Source organism: Heliconius melpomene, chromosome 7 (assembly GCF_056956725.1).
Source record: "Heliconius melpomene rosina isolate 202511_hmr_F chromosome 7, ASM5695672v1, whole genome shotgun sequence".
NCBI classification, from domain to species: Eukaryota; Metazoa; Arthropoda; class Insecta; order Lepidoptera; family Nymphalidae; genus Heliconius; species Heliconius melpomene.
In genome coordinates this window covers 2,079,892-2,101,481 of record NC_140395.1, presented here as the reverse complement: position 1 = coordinate 2,101,481, position 21,590 = coordinate 2,079,892, and the positions used below count along the sequence as shown (strand labels likewise).

The window sequence follows — 21,590 nt, the reverse complement described above, 5'->3', positions numbered from 1 at the left end:
AAATATTTAATAGACAAAGTTAGTTAACACGAATTTGTGAAAAAAAACCGTAAATACAGTGCTAAGTCCAGTACCGCCACCTATACTATTATTAAAGAATTGCTTATACAGATTTCTCTCATACTGTAAAGATGGCGATGTAAAATGGCATTTATTACTTACAATTACTTTTAAAAGAAATTAATTTATAACTGGTGTTCACTTTTACGGTATTATGTTTATAGGGGAAAATATTTTATGTTGTGAAGGAATGTATTATATTTTGTTCTGCAAGCTTTAGTAAGAAAATAACACCGGCCATGTGCGAGTAAGACTCGCGCACGAAGACTTCCGTAGCATTATCTATAAAAATCGTCAAGAAAATCACGTTTGTTTTATTGGAGTCCCCTTAAATATTTATTTGGTTCAGTTTTTTTTGTATTCCTTGTTATAGCGGCAACAGAAAAAAACTATTTTGAAAGTTTTAACTGTCTTACTATCCCTTCTCATGAGATACAGCCTGGTGAAAAAGGGAGAGACAAGAAGATCCATTTTATCCGTTGAGTGCGGAACCTTAATAAAACGTTCAGTTCCGCCACTTAACATATAGTGTCTCAAAAGTAAGTCAGAAATTGGGGAACGGAATGTGTGAACACCAGGCTTCGTCTGCCTATCTACCAAAATAAGTTACGCATGAAACTGTGTGAAGCTAGAAAAATATTTTTCTTTTTTACAGATATTTTAATACATTAATATTTTTAACGCAAGAGTTTGCCGCGATTCACGTAGCGCATTTTGGATGTAAGGAAATATTTTTATAAATAACATAAACAGGATTTTTAAATTTATTTTTACGTCTTTGAAATCCAATTACATAATTTTTTTAATACCTCGTTATAAATTTATAAATTGTAATAAAAAGCATAATCAATAAATATTTTATGATTTTCCTAGTAAAAGACATCAACGCGTCGTAATTATACTTCCAACCTTCCAAGTTCTTTGCGATTTAGGTGGAGCTGTCTTGCTTACGCTTTATCCTACACATGATAAAGTAGGCAGAGAAAGAGAGAGCCTAGTGTCATGACACTTCACTTTTCATACCAATTCAAGGCAATGAATGTTGACCGGGTTTGAAATTTAGATTTGTCTGTTGTCCTTCAGTCACTTAATAAAGGAAGAATTTTATGTATGTATTTTATAGATACTAAAAGATAATATGTGTTACATTTATAAATCGCAGCCGGGTGGCATTGAGGTAATTTTTTGTTTTGTTCTAAGACAGATATCCGCCTTACTAACTAGCGCTTCAATTTATTTTATGATTTTAGTTTTTTTTGGTTCCTTTTGCTGCAGTGTATTGTTTTTCATCATATGTGATGAAATTAGTTGTTATATGTATATATAAACATTATTTTATAAATAACTAGCGGCCGCGCGCAGCTTCACATGGTTATTTGCACCCTTATATTATTAAGAGCATATTTTTAAGAGTCTACGTTTCAAATTTTAAAAAATCGGTGGCTATTCAAAGATTTTTCATTTTTCATTTTATAAACTTTCAACCCCTTATTCGCACCCTTAGCGGGTGAATCATAAAAAACCACGAAACAAATGTTCAATTAAATATTTTTAAGAGTCTGGATTTCAAATTTTATACAAATCGGTGCCAATTAAAAAAAAATCCACACAAACTTTCAACCCCTATTTCACCCCTTTACGGTTAAAATTTTTCAAAATCCCTTCTTAGTGGATGTCCAGATTACGAAAGTAAACATCTGTTCAAATTTCATGTTTCTAGGCACACCTCAGTCAGTGAGGACAAGTCCTTTTATAAATATAGGTACGGGGTTTTCCATTTAACGTCTGAAAGCCCAAGCAAATGAAAAAGCGGGCGACGATAGTTAATTGTATAGTAATTAATACAACTTTTTTATTTTCCATTGGTTTTCTTTATTTACCTTGATGTCTGTGAGAGCTGCTTAATTCCCATTTATAATATAAGCTTAAGTGTCCTTCGTAGGAATGAATTATTGAAATATGTATCTAATATAACAACAATTTTTAGAATAGAATCTTTTTCGTTTGCTTACTTTAGATTTTAAATTAGTCCTTAGAAATGAAAAAAAAAATATATTTTTTAAATGACAACACTGCGTTCTCCGCTTTACGCCTAAATTTGAAACGTTGTGTATTTAGTGGAAGTCACCTCTGCTATATCCTATAGGGATTAGTAAATGGAAATGTACTTTGTTTCCAGAAACGCGACGACTGTGGCTTCAAACGCTGTCCCACAAGGTAGCCCCATGGTGGCCTCTTAAATTCTACAATTTATATTTTTTTGTACAAAAAGATAACAAAATGAATACCTACATAATGTTGGTATGTAATTATAGTGTCACTTAAATATTTTAAATTATATTGAAAAAAACCTGTTTAACGGTAAATAAATTTACGAATTCTTTATCAGGTTCCAGCTCGTGTGAAACAGAATTGGAAAATTATTTTGTGCACTTCCATTTATTTGGTAAACAATGTTTTTTATTACACAAATATTGTTCTCTTTTAGGATACAGTATCGTAAAAGAGTAGGTGTAAATTGAGATGGAGGGATAGATTCCGTATAACCTCTTGGTCGTTTGTTCATTCTGTTTTTAAGCTTCAGCTGTATCCAGCATGTTTCAAAGTTAGAGGGAACCTAGTATTAAGTAACTCTGTTCCTCATGCATCCCCTAATTTCCGAGAAATTGCGTGTTGAGTGGCGGAAATGAACGCCGCGTTTTTTTTTACCAGAACGAGGAAATAAGAACAGCCCCAATTGGGAATAGAACTCACAACCGATGCATTTACGAGACCAGATAGATAGCCAGACGAGATCGTATTAGGCTTTGTTATTCGAAATATCTTTCACACGGAAAGCTTCAAATTTTTATTTAAAGTAATAAAAAAAACCTGCAAATACATGCTAAACACATTAACACATTGAAAACGCCTTGTACCGTTAAACCAGTCTTTGGGAGACATTTTGGTCACCCGTACTTACATATTGTAAAGAGATAAAGATAAAAAGAAATATTTGGTACAGATATTGAAACTGGAAATATATTTATTAGGTGTGTATATCTGATTATATATATAGATATAATAAAACTGAACCCTTTTGACCCCTTTTACAGTTTGTTTGATTGAACGCGCTAATCTCAGGAACTACTTATTAGTTTGATATGAAATATTCTTTTTATTCTAGATCCATTTACCAAGGGTGTAACACACTGTTAAGTTCCGAAAAAGATAAAATATGTCCGAATTAATCTAATATAAGAAAAAAAATACAAGCAATCGGTAATTTTTAAAAGAAATTGTAGAAACAAAATGTCTCTTAAGAGTTATTCGTTACGTATTTATTACGGCTGCTCCTTGTAATAGTTTCTAAGTACACTAAGGATACCGGTACACACACAGTACCTATAAATTTTGTACTATTGTTTCGTTAAAATTTTATCGATTGGCAGCACAGTGGAATAGTGTCTGGCTATACAAGTATTAATGTCAGTTCGATGCCCGCTCAAAGGAAATGAGTTAGCTTTAAGACTTCATTTTCCATTTTTTTTCCATTCCAGCTTGTTGAATGGCGGAACTAAACGCCGCTGTTTGTCTCGACGCCAGAGCGCAGTAACCTGTGCCCCTGCGCCACGACTGGCCTCATTTGCATGTAAATGCATGCAAGAATTTTAATGACATTTAAAAGGAAAATATATACGCAATAAGCTTAGACAATTTATAAAATACGATATCCTACTTTCACAGCCTCACCTAACATGACTAATATTTTAAACAAGATATTTACATAATAACTGTGCGTCAGGATATCTTATATAAATACATAAATAATATTATTTATGTTGATTAGTGAATCAATGATTCATAATATGTTGGAAATTATCGTTTTTTTTTTCATATGCATTTTGCATACTTTGAAATAAATTGTGTACATTTTTTTTAGATGTATCCGAACAGCCTGCTTGGGACAGCGGGTGGAAGCTGTCTACCGACGCCTATTTTTCTTTCTTTCTTCACGCATATAGCAGGGTAGGTAGAGGAAATTTAATGTTCCCCACTTTACAGTGGCGGAACTTAACGCCGCGCTTTTGTCTCGTTGCCAGAGCGAAGAAGCCGTTACTTATTGAGATATGTTTTTAAGATATCTTATAAGTGTCTACATAGGTAGGTAACTTTTCTACCAAGTACGCTTTAATTACAAAAATAATATTATTTAACAAATAAGAATTTACTAAATTGGATTGAGATTCGTTTCTAAATGATAATAATAACATCTACTGTTATAATTTACTACATCAATCATAGTAGGAATTGAACCAACTACCTTCAGAATAAGCCACCACGCCACAATGGGCTCTAATTTTAATATATCTTTCCGTAGATAACTAAGAAGTCCGAAGTAAAAATGTAGAACAAAATGTCAACGCCCTCCCAAATATTATGTAGGTATGTTTGTACGTTAGTATTTGCGCCCTACTTTTTCCAAATATTTACCAAGAATTAATACAAATATATGTATTTCATTATTTCTAAAACTAATACTGACATAGTTGTCACCTACAATTAACTATAGCAGGCGCTATGAGAATTTCTTATGGAACTTTAATTATTATGCTATTAAAAAAAAGCGATTTCACGCTTTTGCCAGCCAAGTAGGGTACAGACATCTGGCGTTAAGACGCTTCGCTCCAAATTTTCCTACTTATTTTTGAGACATTTGTTTGTTTGACGGGATTAACAATGCGTTTTTTTACTTATTCCATAATGTTATTATGGAATTATGCTACCAAAAAACTTATTGTATTTTGCCAGTATTTACCTACGTTGACAGCAGTATCTGTTAGGTACAAAGAGGTGAATGGACCTTTGGGACAGAAGAATAAGTTGGCCATGGTTTGTGGATTGGCACCTCAGCAGCAGGTTGATAACGTAATATTTAGGGTAGTTATTACTACCGCTTTGTTTCCAGTACTAATATTTTTGTGAATAGAAAAAAATAATTAATAGGATATTGGGTCCTTTCTACAATGACAATCAAATATTTTAAAAATAAATCAAAGTAAATTAGATTCACGCTGTATCCCGCACACAGAAGGGTAGGCAGAGGGAACCTAGTGCTAAGATACTTCCTTCCTCATTTTCCGACGAATTATAGAGGCATTGTGTTTTGAGTGGCGGTATTGACGCCGTGCTGTGCTTCGACACTATAGTGATATTTAAAAAATGCATTATTATATAAAAGATAATAAAAAATGTAGTGACTCATCACTATATCATTTACTTTCCAACCATTTTGAGAAATTATCGTATTCGGTAACTTGATTTTATAATATTTTTTTCTGATATTGCAAAATATGAGTAGTACCTACTCGTACATTTTTATAGTGGCTCCGTCTAAAAATGTTTGAAAGAACAAGTGATGGTTGTGAGTTTGATTTCCATTCGTGGGAAAAATGTAGAACTATATAATAATGAGATTAATTATTATTATGCAGTTTTTAAAATTCTTTGGAAATGCGGCGTAGAGTCTTGCCTGAGAACACGCGGTGAGGAATGGAGTACCATAAGGCTTCCTCTATCTATCACGCTATGCGGGAAAAGCGTGAAACTAAAAAAAGATGCTCGTATTGATTAAAAATTTAATTTCGAAGTGAGGTAAAAAAAAATAACCAACAAACACTAAGCAAATGGCGTCTGTCAATACAAGATGACACAGGCGGCCTACATGCGAAAGGAAGTGAAAGTGGGGAAAACCTACAGAGAGAGACAGGCAAACAGGTAAGTTTAAATTAATGGTCTCTTTTATTATTATTTAAATGTAATTAACTGTAAATCGTCTGTTATTTGGTCTATAATTTCTTTTTATCAAATAGGAATCTTTTTTTTTTAAATCAAAATCTATGAGATAATGGTATGTAAGCAGAGCCTGTTGCAGATTTTCATTATTTTATAAAACCTGTAATAGCCCAAGATCCCCGAGCCCCCAGACCCACGACCTACGTCATTTAAGCAAAGCTGAAATTTTGAGGACTATTACTCTAAGATCTATATAGTAAGACAGTATGAGTATCTCAACCTAGTGCGCCGTCGACGTTATAAACCAATGTATCTTTAAAAACAAATAAATAAATCTTTAATATTTTTAATACTACTTTTTTTTGCTTTGTAGTCGAGTAAAAAGTGTAAGTGAATTTAGTAAAGTTACTAAAATGTCGGTCTTCGCGGAACGAATCGTCTATTATTATGTACATTTTGTTGGAGAATTTGTGAAATAGTGAAAATATTTTGACAAAACAATATGAGGTTACGTTTAATTTTTACTTTCAACCATAATATTTATATATATGGATATACTAGACACTCAACGCGGCTTTGCTCGCCTATTTTTATATATTTTTTTAAATAAAATGTATCCTATGCCATTTCTAATACTTCTAAAAATATGTGTACAAAGTTTCATGATATACAGACGAGTAGTTCTGGCGTAAAGACGTAACAAACTTACTATTAAAATTATTAACTTTGAATAGATTTTCATATGGTTTCAGTAATAGAAAATAAAATTATAAACAATTTATAAATATTAATAAGCGGCCTCCTCCAGCCTCCTCAACCTCCAGGTTCCCAGTTCTGCTTACTTTGTTATGTATGGGATACAGTTTGAAGCTACAGAAATAAACACATACAAAATAGATATATGTATAAACACGATGTTTTTCATACAATTAATTGGTTATCCCGATATTCTAATAAAATTAATATTAACAATTACTAACTCACCTTGCAAATAATCGAAGTTCAACACAACCGGGCCAGCGGTCACCGCGCTCAAATTAAATAACACTTGTAATAATATAAAACCGAAAGTGAAATTTAGACCTAAAGTGCGTATATTGTCCACCAAGTGTGATAAACACTTTGTATAATCACTCGACACTTTTGGGTGGCTGCGAGGCCACGCGCTCAGAGGTGGGCCCATTTTGTTTGGTTATCTCTGGTGCATTGTTTTTATCTGGAACAAAAAATGGAAATTTAAGTTCGATATTATTTTTGGGAAATCATTAATTATGAAATATTTCGACTTTATTAAGAAATAAAAATTGAAAATTCAAGAAAGTGTGTTCCAAGTGTTCCACCCAGTGATTTCGGATTTGAAATATAAACTTATTTAATGGTGTATATTTCAAAATTAAAGACATTTCAATTTAAAATGTGTAAACGAAAATGATTTTATTTTTAATTAATAATGAAAAAGATTATATTAATAATAATAATAATAATAAAAGTCTTTATTGCACATTTACAAGAATTACTTACGATGAATGTATTAGGACATAAAATGCACAAAGGCGGCCTTATCACTAAAAGTGATCTCTTCCAGGCAACCAATCCAAGGATAGGATACATCTAAGAGTAAGGGCAAAATGTGGTGCAAAGCTTACGTAAACTTAATAAATATAAAACCTATACATACAATACATAATACATATAGATATACACATATATACATATATACATACATATATACATTCATACATACTATATTGCAAATAAATAAATACATCATTATTGTAAGGAAAGAAAATACTTAGTTAGACGACTTTTGAATATAAGTAGGGATTTGGAGTGACGAATGTCTGAAGGAATCATATTCCAGAGTTTTACCGCTTTCACAGAAAAGGATTCACCATAAAAGCGCGTGTGAGCAAATGGACACTTTAGTCGGTTGTCAGATCTTGATCGAAGTTGAAGTTGAGAGGATGTATCAGCGCCCAAGAAATGAAACCGGGATTTTAGATAAGAAGGACTGAAAGGATTATAGATGATAGAATAAAGGAGTGAGAGGATGTGCAAGTTGCGGCGGTGTCTGATAGTAAGCCATTTGAGTTTCGTACGGTATTCTGAGACGTGATCAAACTTACGTAAGCTAAAAATAAATCTTATACACATATTTTGTAAACTTTCGAGCTTATTAAGCTGATCCTCCGTAACGTCTGGGTAACAGCTGTCTGCATAGTCCAAAATAGGAAGTACAAGGGCATGGGCTAATGATATTTTGGTTTTAATTGGTATAAAATGTTTCCAGCGCTTCAATGAGCCGATTGTCGCAAAGGTTCTCCTACTAACTTCGGCAATTTGACCCGACCAGGAAAATGAATTATCAATTAGGAGACCAAGGTTCTTCACAGAATTACTGTATGTAAGAATAGAACTGTCAAAGCGAATAGGACGTAAAGCGCTATAATCGATTTTAGATAATTGTCCAGGAGTACCAATTAAAATAACTTGGGATTTCATAGGATTTATATGTAACCCATAGGATTTGCACCAGATACAAATTTTATTCAAATTAAAATTAAGTTTAACAATAGCTTCATCAATGTCACTTTAAAGTCAACTTGTAAATCGTCTGCATACAAATGGAAAGAGGATGAGAGGGATTGGGTGATCGTATTAATAAATATGGAAAATAATAAAGGGGAAAGGACACTGCCTTGCGGCACTCCAGCAGACAGGAGATGAAAGGAAGAAAATTCATTAAGGACACGTACACATTGATGACGATCATACAAGTAGCTACGAAACCACGTCACGACCTCGGAGGATATATTGATGGAACGCAAAACAGCCAATAAGAGTTCGAAATCAACCGTATTAAATGCATTACTAAAATCCAACAGAGCAAGAATGCTCAGTTGTTTGCTGTCTATATTGGAGCGAATATCATCACATACCTTGGTGAGAGCAGTAACTGTGCTATGACCTTTGCGAAAGCCAGACTGATACTCAGTGAGAACGTTATGCTTGTGAAGGTAGGCATATAGTTGGGAATGGACGATACGCTCCAATACCTTAGACAGGAAGGGTAAGATGGATATAGGGCGATAGTGGGAGAAGGATTCAGGCTTTTTAATTTTAGGGATTGGAAGTATATGAGCTTTACGCCAAGCACTAGGAAATTTGCCGGAGGATAAGGAGAAATTGAAAATATGGGAAAGTACAGGTAGAATAATATTGAGGGTTAAGAGAATCATTTTACGGTTGATTCCATCGCTCCCCGTGGCATCCGATTTAATTGAAAATATATGAAACTTGATGTTGTTATGATTAACAGGAGTGAAATGAAAAGAAGGATAACCAGGGACAGGTAGTGAAAGGAGATGGTTAAGAGAATTAAGTTCAAATAAATAAAATCTATAAAAATAATTTCAATACACGGCTAGAGACGGACGAAGAATGACGTCACACGCCCCCTAAGAAAGTGAAACGTTTAACTGTATAACGTACAAATATAACAATACCCACACACAGACTCACCTAACAGATAATATTAAAAAAATGTAGTGACTCATCACTGTGTTGTTTACTTTCCAACCATTTTTAGATATTACCATATTCGGTGGCTTATCATTGATATAATATTATTCTATATATTTGTAATACAGACTATATTGACATCTTGGCGCAATTGTATACTTGACACACGAAGGTTGTGGGTTCGATCCTCTTTCGAGGGAAGAATTTTCCGTTTGGTAAAACAATATGCAAGGCTTTTAGTTTGATAGAAAACCTAAGAACCTAGTGTTTAGACACTCATCGAGAATGAGTGTAGGTTCTTTCTGCCTCTTATGTAATATGCGTGAAGCTATTAAAAATATGACAGTCGGTTTATATAACAACCGATTAGTAAAAAGTAGCTTCATGCCTTTCCTTGCGTTACAGAGTAGACCGAGACTCTTACCGACCAAATTTCAAGATATTGGGCATTAAGTGGCGGAAGTCGACGTCGAAAATCAAAAGTAATTTGTTCTCAATCGAGAATCGAACTCACCACCATCGTTTTTTAATAAAGAGAAACCATATAAAATTATATGCAACAGCGCTATAAATTACAATTACAACGACGACCAAGCTGAGATAATCTTATACAATCCGGCAAGGTTGCTAACGGTCGACTCATTTTCCTAGCGGTACTGTGGTGTGCATCTTATCGAAACCACTTATACCGAGTGGATAAAGTTTTGCTAGCTAATTTAAATTGAAAGGTCTTGGGTTCAAATCTTAAACTTAGTTTTGTCTCTATATGAAGTGAAATTAAAAGAGTGTGACACTATGATGTCTAAGACTTAATTATTATAGCTTTATAGATATATAGGAAATTTACAATTGCAATAAAAATATAAATAAGTACTATAATTATTTTTATTATCAATAAATTCTAAGGGACACCGCGGGGCAAACTGTACACGTGACAGGTTGTGGTATCTCTGGTAACGAGGCGTTGAGTTCCGCCATTCAAAACGCAATGCCTCCAGCATTAGATGGTGAGTGGGAAACGGAAGTATCTTAATGGGTCTTGACACTTGGATCCTAAGCACCCTCTGCCTGGTTGCCTCTACCACCTTTGCTATGTGCGTAATACAGCGTGAGGCATAAAAACCAGACGACGCGGACGTCCAGCCTAGATTTCAGTTTAACTAGAAATTTCTTATAAGCGGAAAGTCATATTGAGATGATTTTCAATTAAACCAGATAAATTACAACTAAGGAACAGACTTGTTTTTAAAAAAATGTATAAATTGTATAAAAATGTATAAGTTTTGTTTTTAAATTTTCTCTAAAGTAACCAAAATAGCTTTTTCAATTTAAGTATTTAGTTCGGCAAATTACATTTTCATGTTTTTCAAAAAAAAAAAAACACAGTGACTTCCAAGAGAATGTGTACAGGTTTTTTTGTTGATTTTAACACTAATGGTGGCTTGTTTACGGAGACGTCTTTTTTTAAAAAAAACCGTAAGTACTTAAAATATAGGTAGAGGTACGGTTACCTAGGTAGTTGAGACTAAAAGCCTTTCAATTCTGAATTTAACACTATTTTAGTTTACAATTTTAAAGAAAAAATATCCTGAGATATTAAGATTTTTAGAGCAATATAAAGGAAAGCTGTATAATTTTTAATTCCCTTAAACATTTTAATTGTCAACTATAGAAAGTTAGCTTCAATCAACACCCGATGTTTCAAAAGTTGGGAGAGGAGTGTCTCAACACTAGTTTCCCTCTGTCTACCCTACTATTAACTACAGCTAAAGCTACCCTGCAATACCCGGTATAGGTACAGCGTGACACTAATTAAATACCTATGAAAAACAAAGATAAACATAAGATATTCCTAAGAATTCACTTCACTAGTGACGATACAACACGTAGTATAATTTAGTAGGTAGATGTGTGCCGCACCGTTAGACGGACATGTGTGAAAGTTAGTCTTCAGCTGACCCTACTGCCTCTTGCCTCTTGCCTCTATGCTACTAATTTGTGCTAGCTTAAGGCGAATTCCGTGGGTATTGCGATTTGGCAAAGAAAATTTTATATGTTTAATATTGAAATTATACTTTCACGCTGTATCCCGCAAATAGCAGGTTAGTCAGAGGAAAGCTATTGTTGAGACCGAGTGGGAATCGAACACACGTCTATTCCGTTTACAGTCAGACGCCGTACCCGTGAAGCCATGACGTACATTTTTTTAAATATTGAAATTAATATGACTAAAAAGTATATATTTTCTTTTCTTCGTTCTGGCAGCAAAATTAAAGCCTGACGTTGACTTTCGTCACCCAACACGTAATGGCTCGAAAAATTAGGCGGAAAACGAGGAACAGAGTGTCTTAACACTAGCTTCCCTCTGCCTACCCTGCATTGTACGAGATATAGCGTCAAGCTGATTTTTTTATGTATTATGTCATTTGCGTGGATTTTACGATCTTCGTCGTGCTACTTTCATTTACCACAAATTGTGATTGAGACTTGCAGCAGATTGTCAAAGCATCTTTCCAATCCCGCAGCCGACTTCAAAACATGCTACCCCACAATAAGCACTCCGTTCCCATCAAGACACTTCCGTTCCCCTCACAGCATACTGATTTCTTGAGGCATTGCGTATTGAGTAGCGGAACTTAACGCTTGGACGTTTCCCGAAATTATAAAATATTCTTGAAATTTTAAGCAAATAATTTCATACAATTTATTAAACAAAATAGTCTATTACATAATTATTTATATACTCAACAAAATCGCTTACAAATATGATTTGCTCAAAATGATAACATTAAATTGAGGATAATATTTTTTTATGACATAGAATTAAGAATCTATGTCAAAGTCGGTCACGTCTGACTGACGTGCATTTAGACTCTATTAAACAGTATGAAGTCAATTTTAGAAGAAACATTAAATCGTGGTTGCAGGGACTCAAGCGTGCGTGTAAACGCAACGGTAGTGGGTTCGATTCCCACTAAGTGAGTGTTTTTGTATTTTCAACCACTATACAATTTTAATTAGTAGTGACCTAACGGTAAGGAAATTATATGCATATGAATAAAAACATACGTAAATTGTATCTTTTTTAGGTAAGTCATCATTCTTTGTTTATTGCCTTAGAAACCTTGGGTTTAGAGGAATTACCTTCGTAAATTCAAGTCGAAGAGCAACAAAAATTGTAACAATATTATCAAAAGTTTTCCTACCTAGTATTCGGCAGAAAGTGGGGAACCGAGTGCCTTGACACTAGGTTCCCTCTGCCTACTTTTTAATTTATTTAAATAAAAAAGTTTATTTATTTTAAATAATTTATTTTATTTCATTATCAAAAGTTAATTGTGGATGAGGCTAATGTATTGGGTAAGAGCTAAGAGAGCCCTAATTCAAATATATTTTAGTTTTATTTAACACATATTATTTACATGAACATTTGCTAATGCTTAATGATCCATGTGATAAACAATGATTATTTTACGATACGATGACTGTGGGTTCGATTCTCAGTTGAAGTATTATAAAGGATCATCTCGATATGACTTTTAGTTTCTTGAAACCTTTTGCAGCCAAACATACACATATTTATGAAATTTCGCACGGGCTTGGTAGGCTCAGAATATCATACTCAAATATTACGAAGTCATATTTTTAACATTTTTGAGGTATTATTCCACATTCAGGAAAATGAAATATTATAATATTATAAATACGGCGTATAGTGGGGAACAGAGTGTCTCAACATTAGGTTCCCTCTGCCTACGCTGTTGTGTCCGGGATACAACATGAGGCTGGTAAAAAGAATTAAAAAGTATTAACTCCATATTAGTTAAAAAAAATAAAGTATTGTCCTATTCTGCTAATAATATAAAAGTTTGCCATGCTCAGATGGGTGTTTGTCCCAATTTCACGCAAAAACGACTAAACTCATTTAGATGAAACTTTACAATGATATAGTTTATACACCAGGCTTTATATAATATGGCTAAAATACAACAATACATTAAAACAGGCGAAGCCGCGTTTAGGTCGCTAGTGAAATAAAATCAATTGCTCTTATATCTAAAATACAGTTAGATATTAACAGTTTGTTTACAATTAGCGGTCGTAACGGATTCAGGTGGTTTGGAACGTCACAGATTATAAAATGTCGATGCACAGATAATCGAATTACTAAGTAGGGTGTGTAATTGAATTAAACCTTTTTAGTGGTTACAATTCTTTGAATATTTTACGGTCGTTACAAGGCTAGCGGTTTTATAATGCATTTTAAGTTAACATTATAATAATCATCTGAATTTTATGTAAGCTTCCGCATTTTTAGAGGGCATAGAGTTATGTCTTCTCCTTCTCTATGATCTTATTTAAAGACATTATGTGTTACGTACTGAAGTCCCATAAAAATATTTTTTTCGATTACCCAAAATTTATGTTTGCCTAGAATAGTATTTGCAGCTTGTCCCTAAAAAAATGCGAGCACAAATATCTACTCGAGGGGAGGTCAGCGATCGCAAAGGAATTACTTGCGAGCGCGATAATCGAGGGTAATATCCTACACTGTGGAACGACATAATTAAAAGCAGCTTCAAACTGTTTTTTACTGAGCAGAGTGGACAAAGTGTCAAGACATTCTGCTAGAATTCGAACATTGTGTGTTGAGTGACGGAACTCAACGCCGTTATTTGTCTTTCCGAAGCGCGCAGACAATGCATTCCCTCTAGTTCTAGTTGTCTACTGGAATCCACACGCGTTTACGATTAGGTGCTTCCCCATTGCCTCACGATGACCCCGGCATAATAAATATTAAATATAATATAATATGCTAATTAAATTATAAACTCGTACATCGTAGGTAGTTAGACTGACAAAGCTGTCAGTTATGTCAGTCGTTTCACCGACATTTATCATTATAATGAGCACAGATATCATAGCATAGAGTCATATAGATACAATTTTCTTGACATTTTCATTTCTTTTATACTTCACATACTTTAAGACAAAAAATATTTTAAATTGCACGACAACGACGTCGTCATGGACTATGCAACTCCTAAATAATTTGATCCAGAAGTTCCTCTTCAGCTCCATAAAACGGGCAAAGACATAAATTAGAATTAAATGTAACAATTTACGATGATAAAAAAACCGTATCTTTAATTACTTAATTATAATTAACATTAAATCACGAATTAAATATCATCATTTCGATATTAACGGCCATATATGTTGAAAATTTACTTAAAATTTAATTTAGAAAAAATCTTTTATGACTAAAAGTAATTAACTATTTGAACATCAAGTTAAAAGGATCTCATTATATATGGAGTAATAAAAAGTTTAATAGTCGCATGATAATTTCTTTTATTATTTAATGTAAAATTAATTATGCCGGAGCTATAGACTGTAAGCGCGAATGTTATGGGTTCGATACCCACACGATACAATAATAATAATTAAATATAGTAATTAACAAAAAAATGGAACTATATTTTTTGTAATTTTTTTACAATTTTTTTATAATAATCTATTACGCTATAGCTCTACCATAGTTACCATAAAGTTGCTGGTATGATTAATCCTGTACAGAATAAAAGAGGTTTTTTTAGCTTTTACCGTATTTCCAATATATAAATGGAATAAGAAAGCACAAAGCAGAGGAAACATAGTGTTAGGGCACTGCTTTCCCTCGAATTATGGAGACGTGATTAAGTGGAAAATTTAGAATAGAGTATGTTAACACTAATTTCAGCCTTTACTGATATAATAAGAAAAAATATTTTTATTTTATTTATACAGTTTAGCCTAACTAAATATTTAAATTTACAACAAAGTAATTAAGGAAACTTTGTAGAATTTTTATCGCTAAGCAAAAGTGGAGCACACTGTGTATGTAGGTATATATAATAATACAAAATACAGGAAAGACACACTGCAAGACTCAAACTGGTCCTTCTTGCTCAAACGTCTATTATACTAACGGTATTATTGATAAATTGATAAATTAAATCTTGTTTTAATTAAACATTATGAAAGTATTTCAAAAATGTAATTTGTCGCATCACTACGCTTGAATTTAATAATTAATGTTTTTGATAACTGTTTAAATTAGAGTTTCGTTTTATTTTTTTATTTGACACTGAGGTCAGTCGTGGCGCAGGGCGCAAGCTTGTTACTCGAAACGAGAAAGGTTGTGGGTTCGATTCTCGCTCAAGGAAATGAAGAAATATATATTTTCATTTCTTCACTGTAGTGTTCACTTCCTTCACCTAAACGCCAAGCTTTGTTTTGTTATCATTACAATTAGGAATTGAGAACTATTATAAATTCTTTTATTTGAAAGATTATATCTTACTTTTTATGTTTTCATTCTTAATTTTCATTTATAAACATTTAATTTTCGCCAATTTATTTCCGCACTGCATCCGATGTCGTACTGCACCGTGATGTGAATCTAAAAAGCTGTTTATTCTATTGTATGTTAATTTGCAAACTGACAACTTCATTATACAGTTATTGGCTTTAAGTTGAAAATGGGTGCTAAAAGTGTATCTTTACTGCACAGACTATAAATATACAAAGTTAATAGCTATATAGAGTATACAGATAATTAAGACTTCAAATAGAATTAAAAAAGAAGCACAGGTATTAAGTATTTTGATCCATTTTAAATGTTATTTACATTTATTGTATATAAGGTTTTTTTCTATAGGATAAGGATCTTATAGAAAAAAAAACAACTAATGGGAAAACTATTCTTCTTCTTAGCATTAATCCCGGCTTTTGCCAGGATCTGCCTTTCTACTCAACGTACTCCACTCCACTTTACACGATCTTTCTCTTCTTTTTGCCCTGTATGCCTCCATCACAGTTCTGAGAGCGAAAATGGCTAAAGGGAAAACTCTCTTGCTCAATAATTCAATTTCACCTATGCACTAATTTACTAATTATTTCACAAGCGAATGCGGGTGGTACTACAGTATTATTTTACATGTTTATCTCCGATAAACCCATCACCTATACTTTCACATATATTTTTTATCATAGTAAATTAATTTTGTTTGAATATTTTTGCTAAAATATTTTTATTAGTTTTTACTTTTTTGTAAGAAAATATAAATATATAGAAAATATATAGTTTCTCAACTTAACAACAAGTTGAAAGAATTTATCACATAACTTAGTCAACTTGAAAACAAAATTTCATTATCAAAACAACGTTAAAATTAAATTACCATAGTACCCGTTTAATATTGACTTCCACCTGCACTTCCATAAAACTAACGTAACACCATATTTAATTACGGTAAAACGGGAAAATGCTTTTAAAGCTGGCAATCATTTAAAATGTAACATAGAACAATGTATCAATTTGTTTTAAGACCAGTTTATGCCACGAAATGACATTAGATGCTAAAAATAGCGCTAGACGCTACATATGCATAATAGTAATGAAGCTTTTAGTCTGAATATTAACACTAAATTAATGATGGGACATAAAAAACCTTACCTATTTAATATTTATTAATTTTTTTTGTATAAAATTTTACACATTTGATGCACAGAGTTGTCAAATATAACTTAGTGTGTTATCTATTAGTTTTTTGAACAATGACATCGTATAGCACAAAATATATTTTTAAAGTATGAACAGATAACCATTGTGTACAGTTACAATTGTCTTAAATGCATTATAAGAGTGCCAATATTTATAAAACATGTATTAATACGAAATTTAAATGTGATTTATTACTGTTGTCAAATTTGCAGTCGTCTGACACAGTCTTCGTCTATGTACCTACACATTGTCAAAAAAAATTAGGCTGTCAGTGTCACTGTCATAAAAAAACAAGGACACTATGTCAAAGATATAACGTAGTCATTAAAATGCGATATATAACGGCCAAGATGAACTTTCCGTTTCCGAGCGAGCAAAGGCTCTCCAATGTTAATGACCCCGACGGAACCTGCTTATCTTGCGCTTATCTCAAAAGTAAGTCATTTGAGACATAAATACTGTTTGGAGATTTAAAAAATCTTATCGTTGCAAGGCTGAATAATCTTTAACAATAGTAAAAAAGTTTGACGGTTTTATAGCTTTAAAAGAAAAAGGATAAAAAGCTTTGGTATATGTTTTTATTTTGATGTAGGTACATATTTTTATATATGTGTTTTTAAAATTTTATGTTATTAATAAGCTAAAATTACAAAAAAAAGCAAAGCATATTTTCCAATTTTCACCGCTATTAAAGTTGCTTAAACTTAATTTATTGACACTTTGTCTATAAATTTAATAGCACTTAGTAGTGATATTGCAAAAATAAAATTTAAACAATCTAAAAGAATAATATAAGAATGTCGGTCAGTGTCGGTGACAACAAAATCGGCCGCGGCCGTCCGGGTCGGATTCCATACGGGACCGTGTTTCGATCATTTCACTGACCTACATTCAGACAACGGAACAAACTTACGACGTCGTACTTTTTATAACGAACTCTTAGCAAATTCAATTATAAAATGCGGTAGAAAATTGAAATGCCTTTTGAAAAGAAAGTTTTATAAGTGTTTATGGTCACTTCGATGTGTATGTATGTGGGGTTAAAGCTAGGCCTTTCCATATTAAGTTCATTTTATTTCTTTAGTACGAGCTGTAGGAAGAGCAACAACCTATGATTGCAGGGCCGTTATTCCCGATCGTCTCGCCTGAGCACTGATAACTATGAAAAAAGCGTACTCTTTCAACCATTACTTTTAAATTTATAGGGGATTTTAATTAAATGGTCAATTACGTATATTTTTATAGCTTTTTGTATATGACAAGTACTCGTCTAATTTAAAAAGAAATAAAACATAAAATTCCAAAAATAAAAATAATTGATAATGAAACACAAAATAAATAAATAAAATAAATTATTCACCTGTCGAAAAGATCCAATAATCGCAATCCCTATTATATTCAGCACACTAACAACGAACTTTAGAACAGCAGCCTTTGCTTAGAAAAAAAAATTATATCAAAATTCAATTGTCAAAACGACATTGACAGTTACGCGCGCGTTTTTTCTTATATTATTATATATATTTATATTTTATAAGTAATTCCCTCCGCGAAGCCTTGACCGCTAGGCGACTGCGGTCTCACTGAACGAGGTGGCGTTTCGTCCTCTCAGGTCATGTATACTTTCCAACAGTTACTTTTCGCTTCGCTGCACTGATTACGGTGTATTTTTTCCAAAGCTTGCAGAAAGAATGGCGATAGCTTATCGTATGAAGTTAAAAGCTGTGGAATTAGCTTTTTAATGTTTGAGCATAGATTATTTTTTATATTAGAGTTTGAATTCCTTTGTGCTACAGATAGGGCTCTTTGTGTGTGTGTTTTATAAGGTTGTATTCTAGTGTAATTATAATAATTATAATAATACGGCTATTATAATGTTTATTAGCTCGAAATAATTATAGATCGAAATGATTATGTTATAGCTTTGTTCTTGTATTTCTTGGTTATTATTTGAAATATTGATATTGTAGCTGATAAGAGCTTTAAGCTTTTAGAATAAAAATCAAATAAATCAGCTTCACGCTGTATCCCACAGACAGCAGGGTAAGCAAAGGGAACCTAGTGTTAAGACACTTCGCTCCCCACTTTCCGCCAAATTCTAGAAGCATTGCGTTTTGAGTGCCGGAACTCAACGCCGCCGTTTGCCTCGACACCAGAACGAAGAAATGGAAATATAAATTTAAATAAATATTTCATTTTCTCGAGTGGGGATTGAACTCGCAACCCATTTACAGTCACACTTTGCGCCCCTGCGCCACGACCTTTATAGTAAATATATATAAAAAGAAAGAATATACATTTACAAAAATAAATACATTATAAATCCAATCCGTAGTGTTTTACGATCCTAATAAATGAAAACAATGAACTTCGTTACTTTGCGGAAATCACTTACGTGTGCAGAGTTAAGTTGATATATAATGTTATAATATTAAGAAACCTTAAAAACTAGGTAACATATATTTAATAAGTATATTTATTATATGTAAATATTTCTTTTCTTGTTACAGAGGGAGCATAAAGTTAAGACACTCCGCTCTCCTTCCGCCGAATTCTGAAAGCATTGCGTGTTGAGTGGCGTAACACAACGACGCGCTTTGTCTCGACAACAGAGCGAAGAAATGAAAATATTTTATTTTTTTCCTCGAGAGGGAATCGAACCCACAACCTGTCGCACGTTTGTGTCTGATTTTTGTATACAAATTTCAAGATTTTAATTTCGGTTATATAAATAATAAGGAACACATGATGAAAGGAATGTCCATAAATAAAGTGATTTGTATGTAAAAAAATCTATCGAATCAATAGGTTATTTATCGCCATTATTTATATTGTACTGTGAACGTAAAATAGGTAATAGAATGACCGTCGTCTTAGAAATGCTGGTTAGGTCAACTAGCTCGGGTTTCTTCTTAAACTAGAATATAAAAGGAACTTAATGTCATGATATATGATTTTCATGTCCTATAAAATATTTCTATTAGCTATTATGGTCTTTTAAGGGTGTATACAAATAAATAGGTTTTTAAACGTAGGTACGTTTGACGGAATATGGAGTAAGAGAGGCGTTTATAAAAAAATATATATTTTTACTTTTTTCTATTTTTTTTCTATAATATGCATGGCAAAAGTAGTAAAATTTCAGCCTTACATGAAATCAGGACATGTTGGAATGCGGAACCTAACACCGCACTTTATCTATTATTGTTATTATCAGAATATACTTTTATTAAATAAGAGAATAAATTTTACATTTTTAAATATAAATTAATAAATTATTATAAAATTATTATTATTATTATCTATTTACATTCTCAAATTGATGAAGTTCAACTCGTTTATTGATATAAAATAAATGAAGTTCAACTCGTATATTAATCCATACCTATATTATAAATTCGAAAGAATAGATACATAGGATACTTTTTTTCTCATATTTGTAATATTTTCGATATATACCAATATATTAAAATATTTATTAATTTGACATACAATTTATTCGCCCATGTTAATAACAACCGTCGCTAGCAATACTACCGTTGCTAAGCAACGATTTGCAAAATTTGTTGTTAGAAAACGTCACCCAAAATGAGCTTGCTTAACGCATCTCTCTATTGAAAACTGAAAATAATTTCATAAATATATTTAATAAATATTCTTATAGTTCAAGCGGGCGTAGCCGCGTTCGGGTCCACTAGTATATTATATGTGGTTTTCCCACACAACAAGCAATTCTCATTTCACCATTTTCCTGTTTCAACATTTTCCTATTTCAACTTAAAGCGAGGAACGTAGAAATCCTAAGGTGCTCTTTGCCTCAGTACCTACGTGTGAACAAAAAGAGCCCTTTCACAACGAGATCAGGTTTTAAGCATATTTATTAAATATTCTTGAGTTTCAAAGATAGAGCACGATAGCGTCATAGAGGAAAATTATTTATGATAATGGTTTACTATTTAGTATTCATAGGTTTTGTGTATAAATGTGCACTAACAGCAGATTGTTTTTAAATTTCATCATTCCTTTATCGATAATGGAAATCTGGAATATGAAATCAATGCACTATAATCGACAATTTGTAAATCATAAAATAAATAACAATAGTTAAAAAATAAAAAAAATAAAAAATATAGTCAAATTTATATCCCCCTTTTCTTACAGAAGTCGATTAAAACGTTGAAAATAAATATTTATGACGCTTTTTTAATTAAATTACATTTATATAGTAATACTACTAATATTTAAAAAAAATATAAATATAATTTGTGAATTTTCTATAATACCGAGGCTAGTCTTGGCGCAGAGGTACAAAGTGTGATTGTAAACGCGACTGGTTGTGGGTTCGATCCCAACTTGAAAAAATGAAATGTGTACTTAAATTTATACTTCCAATTATTTTTCTTCGCTCTGGTGTATGCGAGACAAATCGCGGCGTTGAATTCCGCTACTCAACACGCAATGTCTTCAGAATTCGGCGGAAATTGAGGAACGGCGTGTCTTAACACTAGGTTCCATGTGCTTACCTTGCTGTGTGCGGGATACAGCGTGAAGTAATTTTTTCTTAATGTCCTATAATATTGTTTTGGGTAAAATTACGGAAGTTCAATCTAATCGATATAAAGGAGAAAAAAGTCCATCTAGTTTTTATATCGGCACAATGGCTTTCGATATAGGTATAAATTAT

General features: G+C 32.5%; 1 protein-coding gene across 1 annotated transcript in view; it reads right to left on the bottom strand.

Moving 5' to 3' along the window:
• Window positions 1-18,502, bottom strand: part of Np (serine protease notopleural) — a 29,988-nt gene extending 11,486 nt beyond the window's left edge. The window contains exons 1-2 of the mRNA XM_085188103.1: window positions 18,267-18,502; window positions 6,820-7,051 (exon numbers count right to left, since the gene is read on the bottom strand). Of these exons, the coding sequence (XP_085044229.1) occupies window positions 6,820-7,018 (199 nt within the window). The 5' untranslated portion in view covers window positions 7,019-7,051; window positions 18,267-18,502. The remainder of the gene's footprint in view (window positions 1-6,819; window positions 7,052-18,266) is intronic.
• Window positions 18,503-21,590: the final 3,088 nt, after the last annotated feature.